At 44.4% G+C, this 12,590-nt stretch overlaps 1 protein-coding gene across 2 annotated transcripts; it reads right to left on the reverse strand.

The window, feature by feature from the left end:
- Window positions 1-2,848: 2,848 nt before the first annotated feature.
- Window positions 2,849-11,483, reverse strand: LOC119278970 (ankyrin repeat-containing protein ITN1-like). 2 transcript variants are annotated; one of them, XM_037560371.1, is made up of 4 exons: window positions 11,314-11,483; window positions 5,119-5,753; window positions 4,238-4,773; window positions 2,849-3,602 (listed from the first exon to the last, which is right to left on the reverse strand). In XM_037560371.1, the coding sequence occupies exons 2-4, from the start codon at window positions 5,735-5,737 to the stop codon at window positions 3,003-3,005; spliced, it is 1,755 nt and encodes a 584-aa protein (XP_037416268.1). In that variant the 5' UTR covers window positions 5,738-5,753; window positions 11,314-11,483; the 3' UTR covers window positions 2,849-3,002. The 2 variants fall into 2 exon arrangements, with proteins under 2 accessions (XP_037416268.1, XP_037416269.1); XM_037560372.1 differs by lacking the exon at window positions 11,314-11,483 and adding an exon at window positions 6,576-6,692.
- Between the last annotated feature and the right edge of the window lie 1,107 nt (window positions 11,484-12,590).

Here is a 12,590-nt window from a genome sequence, read left to right on the forward strand (position 1 = left end):
ACTTCAAGACCATGCACCACCTCCTTGTTGCTTGCTCGTTCTTCCGTCAGGTTTGGCATGAGATCCTTGGTTGGGCTCGCATGGCCATCGACTTGCCAACCACTGACAAGCCCCTCCAAGCCTGGTGGAGTTCCTGCCTTGACATAACGCCGGCCCCCATGCGCAAAGGTTTATCCTCCCTCATCATCCTCATGGTGTGGTGGCTCTGAAAACACCCCAATGCATGCGTCTTCGGTGGAGCTACCCCCTCGCTCACCGTCATCACCAACACCATCAAGGACGAGGTGCGCCCATGGGCCAAGGCAGACGCCAAAGGGCTACGTAGTCGCTAGTCTAGATGTTTAGGGCTGAGCAAACCCCTTGTTCTAGTTTGCTCCTACGCTTGTACACCATGCCTTATGCGTACATGGCCTTATAGGCGTTGTAACCTCATGTTTTTATTCTCCTTCTATCAATGAAAAGATACACAGCTTGTGTATTCGCGAAAAAAATACAAGGATGTCCTTGTCAGGGGAAGCTTGATGACATCGCATTCTACAACGACAAGCTCTATGGCCTACGTGGCATGAATGAGGATGGTGCGTCAGTGGTCACCACAGAACGCAATGTAGTCATGGAAACGATTGACCACACCATCGCAGTGTACAAGGACAGTACTAGTTACATCTTTGAACCGTAGGGCAAGCTTGGGATGGCGTTCAAGACCCGGTCGTTGCCAGCCATTCTTCATCACCGTCATCATCAACGCACCGCCGCCACCTAGTCCACAAGATGGACCACTAGCGTCCTCTGATAGACTTTTCTGCAAGATGCGACCTCGGCGACGGCAATGACCGCGTGACGACGACGGCATCGACCGCGTCATCCACGACAACATGACTGCATCGACACAGCATCACTATAGCGACGACCCCTACACGGCTACACGATTCTGGCAAATCCGACGTGTGCTCGATGGGCTTCGTCCGGTCTTGGCAAAACCGGTGAAATCATCGCCGATGGCACCCTCTGACATCTGCAAGGTGTATCGTCCACGTCTGCAGGTCCGTCATAGCGCATTTTTTTGCGGCTCCGGCTTTGTGCGGCTTCACCATCCACGACGACTACTATATCACCATGACTACTTCAACCACAGCAACATCATGATCGGTGACCTTGACATCGACCACACGACTACGTCTATAGCAACACAACGGCAACAACTCTAGTCACCAGCGTCAACTCCACTCCCGCTATGACTGCGGGAGGGAATAGAGGAGAGACACGAAGGCACTAGAAGGGGACGCAAGCACCACCCTAGGTGCCAACCCATCAGAGACGCAGTGATGATGGAGCAACGAAGAAGACGACAGAAGCACAAGACTTCAAGTTCAGTCGCAATCATTCGGTTCACTCCCGTTACGACTGAGGGGGAATGTTAGAGATAATATTTGGGAGTTACAGATAAATATTTATTAGAGATAAAATAAGTTTACACAACCTTGCCTTGTACTCCAAGCCTATCCTCTCTATTGACTCTATCTATACCCCTATGAGGGTCAGATCTATACAACAACGAATATTAGGGATCCTACAGTTTTATGTAGTTGCAGGATCAGTTCTCTGAACTCTTTCTCTCACGAAGAACTCGAGTGTTTGCGCTGCGTTCGGCCTCTGCAGCCTTTTCCCTTTTTCTTCTTATTCAGTCAAGTGCTTCAGAACAGAAACTACAAGATACCCGGTCCAAGAGCGGGTTGATCGGACGTGCCATCCCACGAACTCCCGATCACTAGGGTGTGGCCGTCACACGTTTACAATCGTGCCATCCCACGATCCACCTGTGACGGCTCAGCTACACAAACTAACTGAAAGTCTGAAACTATGCCAAGTCAGGAACAGATTCCACGCTGCATGGCCCTTTATTTTAGCTAAGAAACAACTAGAGGATAACAAACAGCTCAACGGGATTATTTGCTAACATTTTACAACGTGCATAAGCTGCTGGGGCAGGGGAGAAACCTGCAGGGCATATATAAACTTGTTCAGGGATGACGATATGGTTTGATTCAGGTAAACCTTGTTCCTGTAGAAAGCAGTAGTACATGAGTGCTTATATTATATATAAATGCAGCTTTACTACTGTAGGAAAATTTGCTTCACCCCTTCGGTTTTAATTTGGCCATGTTATGTGACGGCACTTTAGGACTGAACTTGTAGATAACCATGACGTGCTCTCGTCCTGCAAACCCTCTATCGAGGCCTGCGTGTCTCTGTGTTTTTTGCTCCAAAATTAATGGAAAGACTAAAATCTCTGAAGCTTGGCCTTTTGTTGACAGGAACAAGCAAGAGCTCTGCTTTTGCATTAGAGAAGAAGGAAAACAGTGCAAGTTACAGGGGAATGACAAGGCCCCAGCATACAGTTACAAACAAACACTGGCGACAGTTCTTGACCTCAGTCGATCCAAGGCCTCCTCTGAGATTCCATCCGAGCTAGGGCCGCAGCCCGCATGGATACAAGGCCCCAGGCAAGGAACAAGAACTTTCTGCTGTTTTGTTGCGCCGTTGTTTGGTCATGGAGAGAGCGTACCTGCCTCTGTTTGCGAGTTTGCCTCCTGTTTTCTGTTTAGTGCTGCATGTAGTCCTTTGTTTCCCAATGCATCAACCTTGCCGTTTCCAAAGGGATGATTGTGAGAAATACCATTTTGTTGCAGCTATCGATGGATAGATGTGATGCTGCAATGCACGATACTTATGGAATAATAAAGCAAAAAAAAATAGACATTGCCATTGCCATTACAGATGGCTTGAACCATCTCTACAGAGAGTCAGAGATGGAATCAACAACATACAAGAATAACAGAATTTGCCGCAAGTTTGAAAAAGATGCAAGAATGGTACGTAGTACAACATTTTGTCCCAATGAGTTAACAAATAAAAGAGCAAGTAGCTGGCCCAATAATGTTTATTACATATAAATCTCGAAGTACTATCAGAAATCATGACCATAAGACAGATGGTTGAATTCACACCATGTCAAGGAGATCAGAGTTGAATGTTTTACCAAGCCGAAATCTGAGCTTCAACACCGGCCATTCGCCCAGCAGCTTAGTGAAAATGGGCAACAAAGCTACCATGACGCAAATTGCAATAGCCAACCAGTGAAGATGTGGAGCCAACACAGTGTATAAACCAGTTGAAAAAGCCGTAGTTGTTGCCACATATGCAAACCACATAAGCTTCTTAGTGGCGGATATGTAATAAATCAAGAACTCATAATCCCCCCACCTTGCTATGATGCATATGAAGGCGACAGCAAAGGAGCAGCACATTGCTAAGACGTCAGAAATCAAGAATGCCTGAAATGATAACTTCCTAGACATGATGGGAAGTCCCTCGCTTCCGGCGTCATTGCTGTATCCTCCAGGCAGGGTGAAGGCAGCGGCAAAGGTGACCGTCGTGATGAGGATCGCCACTAGCGAAGTGTTGCTTGTGTATGTTTGAGTTAGTGACTTCGCCTCCTTCCTTGATTCTAAGGTCGCTTTGTGTTTGGTATGCGTGTGAAGATTATAAAGAGTTTTGGCATCTTGCGGATCAGCTCTCGCCATAAGCATGCTCACTTCATTCTGCATATATTCAAAGAAGGCATTCATGGAGATCATAGTGTAATAACAGAGATTTGCAATTCTATTACATGGATCTATTGTATTGAGAAAAAGTGAACAAAAAATAAATTTGAGCATATATTTAAATTGATAAGCAAAGTAGTCGATGAAGTTGGTAATACTGAAGTACAAATATGTTACTCCCTCTGCTCCATATTGTAGCATATAGATTTTTTGAAAAGTCAAGTATCGCAAACTTTGACCAAATTTACTGAGAAAAACTTTTACATCTAGAATGCCAAAGTTATATCATTAGATTCATTATAAAATGAACTTTTATACGTTATAATTTTGGTATTGTAGATAAAAATAATTATCTTTAAAACAATGGTCAAAGTTTTCAATGTTTGACTTAAAAAAAATTCTATATGCACTACATTATGAAACGGACGGACTGTATAAATTTATAATATAAAGTTTTCTATGTCACTATTAGTCTTAGAACAGAGCCAAATAGTGGACTACAAAATTTTTTGTATGTTGCAGCATTGATGGTTCTATGGTGAGTTCCTTTCAGAACAATACAGTAAAGAGTTTTTTTTCTTTCTTTTTTGTAACCGTGTGCGTGTGTGTGTGTGTGTTGATAATATACATACCCAGTTTAAAGTCTTCGCATGATCAATGATATGAGCTAATACCCAAGCTGCTGTAACACCTTCATTATCAAGCACAGTTGTGTCTATGTCATCGTGAGACAGCAAAGCAACAACCATTTTAGGATTGCACTTCTCTACCGCCAAATGTAGAGCAGTTTTCCCGTTGGAGTCTCGCATGTTAATGAGTTTCCGAAGTTGTGGGGTCCTCAAGATGAATTCTGTGAACTCCACTTGATCCTCGTATACAGCTACATGGAGGGATGTCCAACAGGCATCTTGTGTTGAACGGTAAGGAGTATCAGGACAGTATTTAAGAAGCTCTTGAGCAACATCGAGGTGACCTTCATATGCAGCATAACTAAGGAAAGGATTACCATTACTTGGCACATCATACCCTAAAGAGCAATCATGTTCCAGCAATACTCGTAACACGTCAACCAGGCCACGATATACAGCTGAACTTAGCGGAGTACACCCATTGTTATCGGCTTCTTTGGCCAGCCCAGGACGTGTTTCCACAATTCTCTTAGCCAAACCTGAAAACAAATCAGTACATGAACAACGGTTAATTAGCAATGGGATGACGATAGTCCTTGTGAGGACTAGTAATGATATACTAGAATGGTTCTATAACATCAATGTACCGTGCTCTAGATAATATTGCACATTCAAATTCTTATTCCCGGTTGTAAACTAATAGAGTAACAAAATACCAGGAGTAAACAATAATTCATCAACTAGTTGTACTATTGAGCTGAGCAAGTGAGCAGGCAACCATGCTACACAGCCCCATGCACCCACACAGCGGTTGGAGGGCATCAATGGACAATTGCTACAGTCCCAAACTCGGGAAATATATACATGCACACACTGGTTCTCACCTGCGTTTCCATTTTTCACGGCAGCCTGCAGAGTGTTCTGGCCCCATGGTCCCATATGAGCAGAAACAGGAATTTCAAGTAAATTCTCTGAAATATCAGTAAAATCCCTCATCGCTGCAATATACATAGGTGACTCGTTCATTCTATTCACATGTGTCGACAGAACCGGCTCTGCATCTATCAGCTCCAGCGCAAGCTTCCTGTGGCCACTGCGAATGGCATGGTGCAGTGCATTGCAGCCATCAATGTCTTTTTCCAAGATTGCCTTGCTCAGTCGATGTTCACGGTACCAACGGAGTAGAACGGAAGCCAAGATGACAGAACCACTTTTCACCGCGGCAAGAAGTGGCGTCTCTCGATCCAGGTTTACTGTAGTGAGAAGAAACACCTCCAGGGCCACCACATCCAGGCAAAATGCCTCATGGCCATGGATGGACGATATGTGAAGACAGGTGTTCCCAGCTGGAGTTGTTCTAAGAAGCATGCTTGGATCCTGTGATGCCATGTCCTTCATTGATGCGGAATCGCCGGATGTGGCTGCTTCCAGAAGAAGTTGGTCCATCCATAGCTCTTCATGTTGTCCTTTCAATGAACTAGTTGTTGATGTATTATCTGCCATCTATATTCTGATTTAACTGCAGCAGGAGAAAAATGGGAACAAATACAATGACGGGTAAATGATTAGCCGCTAGTTTTGAAGAGGAAATCTACAAACCATGCCAACACTAATTTTAGTTGCAACAAGGTTCCACAAAATTATTCAAAATGGTAGCTACAGAAAACAGGGTAGTTATAGCAAATTTAAGAATAAATTAACTCGATGAAAGAGTAAGTAACGCACTTGGCTACAAAGGAAAGTGAATGGGGTACTCCAATGGAGAAGAGAAATGCTAGCTAGCTAGATTAGCTTCTGCTTAGTTCTCTTTCAATGGGGATATATAGTGAAAAACAACCAATAAACTACTAGCTTTATTGACCGTAAATGCACGCGTATGTAAAGAACACCTGACATGGAGAAGCTAGGTGCTAGTAGGAGTACAGCAATCCACAGCCCGCTCTGTGCAAATTTGAGACAAAATTGGGATGCCCACTGATCCGGGCTTAGCATCATGACTGCACCGCGGAAAGGAGGAAGAATAGCTCGCATTGGCGATGGGGAAGAGGAGAAGGCGACGCCCATGATGGCATGAGTAGCAGGCGGCCTCCGCTAATGGGTAGGGAGAGGAGGGTGGAGGCGGCGGCGTTTTGATGCGAGGTCGTGGCGAACTGTCAATGGCATTTGTGGGGCTCAAGTCAAGGGGGGCGCAAGAAAATTCCATAAAAATCAAACTAACAATGGAAGAAGATTTCCCTAAACAACAAACTAGCCAACAACGGAAGAAACGAGCCAATTACAATCAAAACGAATGAAAAACATCCTTAGGCATGATTAATCTCGTCGGCATAGAAGTACACACCTCTCTCAGACAACCGCAGAGAGAACGAACGTAGTCGCACAATGAAGAGAACAGCTAGCAGGCACACTAGTGTTCCATGCGAGAGGATGGCAACAACTTAAAGAGTGGGAAGTCAACGCACCAATTCAGTTTGAGATAATTTGTGCATGTATCATTTCATTAGGCATGTAATGGGGAACTTATAATCACTATAAACTTGACCTGACTTCATAAAACAAACGAGATATAGCAGTCCTCCTCGTGTTTATTCAGAAATGACTATTAGTCGTTTCGCCATTGCCCCGCGCAGATCTCGCGGCGGCCGGTGGTGCACGTCGGTGGTCCACCGGTAGCCGGCGCTTGTTGCCCGTGGGGGGGCGTCCCTCACGGCGGCGGGGCTGCCCCTGAACGGCGCTTGGTGGTGGCCACTTGGCGGCTTGTGGGTGGGCTGGATCTGGGCTTCAGGTCTGCGTCTCCGTCGTGGCAGCGCTTGCCGCTGTTCCCGGCCATGGGGCATGGTCCCGGATGGGCCTAGCGCCGGTGGTGCTGGCCAGGACGCACGCCGGCAGCGCCCTACTTCCTCTTGCGTAGGTTCGCTGGCCAGTGGTGGTGGTCATCTTCTTCGTCGGAGGTGGTCGGAAGAGGCTTGGTGATCGGATCTCGAGATCCATTATCTAGTCCCGTCTGCGAGTTGGGGACACAGGGTTGCCGGTGAAAACCGAGCCGACGGCAGGCAATGGCGGCATTCTACGTCGGTACCTTGATGCAGGCATCATCGTGTAACTACTATCGACCCACTCGTGCTACTCCGCGGGAAACCCTAGGATCTGGTGTTCTAGATCGGACGATGGCGGCACTGCGGTGTCGTTTATATCTTGGGAGCATCATTTGTGGAGCACTGCTGGAATATAGAGGCAGGAGGTGGAGCGGCTTTGTCTTGCACGGAGCTTCGGTGGAGATGTCAAGTCATGCCTGACCGACAGGTGCTACGCTTTGTCATGCCTGGTCGGCAGGTGCTACGCTCGATAGATCTTCCAAAGACTTCAAGTTGTGTCGGCTGGTGGCACTTGGCGGCATGGTATTGATGTGTATCAGTGGCGACCGCGACATGCTCAGCTGTTTGCTTGCAAGGAGGTGGTGTCGTTGGGCGCCGTGGTGGCGTCGACGACAGCTAGACCGAGCAAGGTTGATGCGTCAGTACAGCTCTGAATATGGAGCAGCGGCAGTTGGCGGCGGCGGCCTCTGAGAGCACGCCGGACCAGTGTGTGCCCCAGACCCGACAAGTGGCTAGGTTGGGGCCTCAGGTCTTAGATGTTAGGCTTGCCTGCGAGGTCTGTGGTATTTGGCCCGGACTATAAGCATCCCTTCATCAACTGGATAGGAGTAATGACTGATGTTGCCTAGACGGTGGCTTCAGACTAACTGTTGTATTTCTTTGTAAGATCTTCTGTGAATAATTAATAAAGTGGCTGCATGCATCACTCAGATGCAGAGGCCGGGGGTCTTCCTTCTTTTCAAAAAAAAGTTGTCTTAGATCGGTGTGGGAAGGATGAGCTACAACATTAAGATGTTGCCTCGTGATAAAAAATATAGCCCATTTTGTAATGCTAGTGTCTCCACAATCAAAATTAAGGGATAATTGGGTCGACTGCTAACTAGAGACAAAGAATATCAACTGATGCTATTAATTAGCTACGCCGCCATTTCTAGATACATTTCTATCTAGCACTCAAATCTTACCTAAACACATTACTCCCTCCTTTTTGGTTTATAGGGCTTATCTCAAAATCTTAGTTTTTTCATTTTATAAGGCTCAATTTGGTTGTTCCTCATCACAAGTTCAGATTCCAAGGTGCATTAAATAATTGCATGCAAGTATTAAAAGAAAATTGACCAATGCATGTACTTTATGCATGCATGCATTGCAATTAATACATTAGTAAACATAAATTTTTGAGGAAAACAAGAGCATTAATTGCGTGTTTTTGCAAATTACAAAAAGTATTCCACCACTCACCATCTACCTTGGTTGGTGAGATTTTTGAATTGAGCCCTATAAACCGGAAAGGAGAGAGTATTTACTGGGGCGAAAGCTAGCTGCATTTATAAAGTCTAGGCAACCCTTTGGTATTACTAGCTTAATTTGTCTAGACATTTGTGCATATAGATCATTTGATATTAGCCATTTGATGGCACCTTTAATGCCACGGCACGCCTTTGACAGCTATCGAGATCCACAGCTGATCCAATAAAAAAAACTTGGCCTGGTCAGACGGTGTTTGATTTTCAAAGAGAAGGGGCTTTGGGCCTTTTCATCTACCAAAAAACTGACCTGCTCCGTACTAGTAAAGAACACCCGACAGGGATCGAGGAGCTGTCAGTAGGAGTACATCGATCCACAAAAATTAGTACAGGCCCCAGCCTGTCCACTTGTGCATGCAGAGTTGAGACAAAATTTAGGCGCCCACTGAACTAATGCCAAAAGATTAGGTACTCAATCATTTAGTAATTATAAGATGATCTATCTACTTCTCCCTCTGTAAACTAAAATATAAGACATTTTAGATCACTATCTTAGTATGTATTTGTTTATTGTTTACAGAGGGAGTAGTTGATTAGCACGTTGATGGCATCTTCAGTCAATACTCTCTCCGTCTAGGTGTGTAAGTCATCTTACGAAAATCAAATAATTCCAAAACACTTAGGCGCGGTGCATTAAATTCTATCTCGTTTCTTGTTTCTTGACATATCAACCAATAAGAGATGTGGGGTGTGCATGCTTTTATTATTTGAGACTATCAAACACGACATGCAGTGGTTAGTTCTTTGCATGCAGTGCTATTAATTAGCAAATGAACATTAAGTTCTCTCGTTTTCCCCACCTCCTTGGTCACGGTGCACAACGTAAAATGACTTAGTCACCTAGACGGAGGAAGTAGTAAACTTGACCTGATCCAGAGTTCCAGACTCCATGAAACGCGGTCATGGTCTAGTACTCCCTCCGTCCGGAATTACTCTGACAAGTATTTTCGGACGGACGGAGTACTTTAAAAGGTGTACAAAAATAATGTCCTAGTTTTGTGTACCCATTTAGTAAACTACTGATACACATTACCGTTGTACTCCTTCCGTCTAGGTGTGTAAGTCTCTTACGAAAACCAAATAATCCCAAAATACTTAGGCGCGGTGCATTAACTTCTACCTCGTTTCTTGTTTCTTGACATATCAACCAATAAGATATGATGAGTGTGCATACTTTTAATGACTTGAGACTACCAAACACGACATGCATTGGTTAGCTCATTGCATGCAATGCTATTAATTAGCAAATAAACATTAAAGTCTCTCATTTTTCCCTCCTCCTTGGTCACGGTGCACAACCTAAGATGACTTACTCACCTAGACGGAGGGAGTAGCACTCATTTTTGGGCAAGTAACAGTTGATTCATTAAGATGGAACCTTTGAGTGCCAGCGCACGCTATTAAGATCAATAATGAAAACCATGATGCGTGTTGGATCAGACTGTCCTTCATTTTCAATGAGCTAGGATGGGAACATGGGCTTTGGCCCTTAATTAATTTTGTCCTGGCCCCCATAGTTAAAGTCCTAGTGTATGTATGATGAATTCATTATAAAAACGTATCCCTCAAAGATCAATTTTGCAACTAGCTAGTTGGGTTTAGCTAGATCCAATCAATTAATGAACAGAAACCCTTCTAATAAAGAAACCAGGTGCAGATAATGAATTGTTGATTAGCTGAATGGTAACATGCAGTAACATGTTCAAACCAACTATTTTGGGTTTCCTTTTCCTTTTTTAAGATGCTATTTTGGGTTTGCTGTTATATATACTCTACTTGACCTCGGTCGAATGAGTCTATTTAAATTAGTAGGCGCCTACATGGCCATTGCAAAATAGATATACTACTATAGCACTTTATTATGTAAAATATGGAATATGAAAGAGTCGCCTTCCGCATGGTCAGAGAGGAAAACAGAATACAGGATTCAAGTTTCAACTAGCAATATTACAATTAATTTGATGGAAAAACTAGATGATCAACTTTCACCTAGTACTGCAGAGTTTAGCCCGGTAATGAACTTTCGACAGCAAGTGTTTTTTAACTCGGTAACGAACTTTCACCTAGTACTGCAGAGTTTGGCTCCGGCAGTGCGGCTGCAGCAGTATTAGGTTAATGAAGTGGGGGAAATGACTACTTATATAGCCAACGGATATGGATCGGTGGGCAAGGAGCCGGTGGGTAATGTGATAGATGTGAGTATGGGCAGCGTGAAGGTGGATCTGATGTCTTCTTTCCTGGAGTTGGGCGAGCATTTTGCATGGTTGCGTTGCGGTTTTTGTGATTTTTTTAATGTGATTTATGTGTTCTTGCGTTTGATGCATGCAGTTGTGATGTTTGTCATGCATTTGTCGTGGGTTTGGGTCCATTGCCGGCAACGTTCAAGGTGTGAAGCGGAATTGCTGTCCAAAATAATTCTCTTCTAAGTTCTAACCATGTTCTCTATAAGACTAAAGCAAACAAAGTTAAGTATTATCATTCCATTTCCGCTACCTGTGCATTTCATTTGGTTGTTGTTTCCATTGTGATTTTTAATCTAAATATCTACGTTAGACTAGACCACTCCGTCTCACATGAGACGCAAGAAAATTTCGTAAAATCAAACTCGCAATTGAAGAAACAAGGTAGCTATAACAAGAAAAATGGGCATACATATGGTGAAATAGCAGGTACTCACCTCACACAATAGCAGAGAGACGTAGTCGCAAGATGAAAAGATCCAGCAGCCCGCTCACTAATGTTCTATGGAGAAGGCGAGTAGAGGAACTAATGGAGCTGGGAGTCATCATGTTAAATAGTGTATACTTGATTAGCCATGTGATGGAGCATTAAACTAATGACCCCTTGCATTGGCCTCTGCACTTGATTCAGTAATGATCTTGACCAGCTGCTCAGGATCCAGGTCCTCGTTTTTGTATCGTATTTTGCTTTTTGGTACTATTATCTATGGGATTCCATGGACCTACTTGTAATATTACCTTGGCATCAGAAATAGACCCGTTTATGGCCAAATCTATCGTGCTTACATTACCAAGATTACCAGAAACATTATTGTGCAATACAGAGAAACCACTTACAATTTATAAAATTACAACATATTATAGATCACCCACAATTGGCATAGCAGGGACCAAATCCAAGCTTACCTTTAGCTGCAATGCCCGTCCAAGATTTATTAAATGCTTCACTTCACTGCACAGATTAATATGAACCATTAGGGTCAGGTTGAGGGAACACAAGCTACGGATGGATGAGTTCGAGATGGAACTCTCAGTGTCTATTGCTGGAATTTTGACTATTTGGACCTAGCCCAATAGCAATTTCAGAAATTCCTAATAAATCCTAGAGGCCCACGCAGCCCATTTGTTCAAGGCAAGAGGTGGAACTAATGTTTAGTCCCACATTGCTAGTTTAGAGGGAGTTGGACCTCTTTATAAGGGAGGCTCTTTCTCCACTTGTATGAGCATGAGAACAAGAGGGACATCCACGTGCGCTCCTCCTCCGCCGCCCGCCGCGCCGCGCCGCGCCGCGCTGACGCACTCGAGGCCAAGTTTGGGGTCTCGGATGCTGGCACTGAGCTGTACATCATGGAGCAATTCTATGATTACAAGATGACTGAAGAGCACTCCGTGGTTGAGCAGGCTCATGAGATACAGTCATTTGCTAGAGAACTTGAGCACTTCAATTGCATGCTACCGGACAAGTTTGTTGCGGAGGGTATCATCACTAAGCTTCCTCCTTCATGGAGGAACTTTGCTACCTTACTGAAGCATAAGAGACAGGAGTTTTCCGTTCCGGATCTCATTGGTACTCTTGATGTGGAAGAAAAGGCGAGAGCAAAGGACACACGTGCTCGAGGTATTGAGGGAGGATCTAGTGCCAATCTGGTACAGAAGAAAAACTTCCAGTCCCACAAGTTCAAGAACAAGGGCAAGCTTGATGGTAAAGCAAAGT

This window comes from Triticum dicoccoides, chromosome 3B, assembly GCF_002162155.2.
Source record: "Triticum dicoccoides isolate Atlit2015 ecotype Zavitan chromosome 3B, WEW_v2.0, whole genome shotgun sequence".
NCBI classification, from domain to species: Eukaryota; Viridiplantae; Streptophyta; class Magnoliopsida; order Poales; family Poaceae; genus Triticum; species Triticum dicoccoides.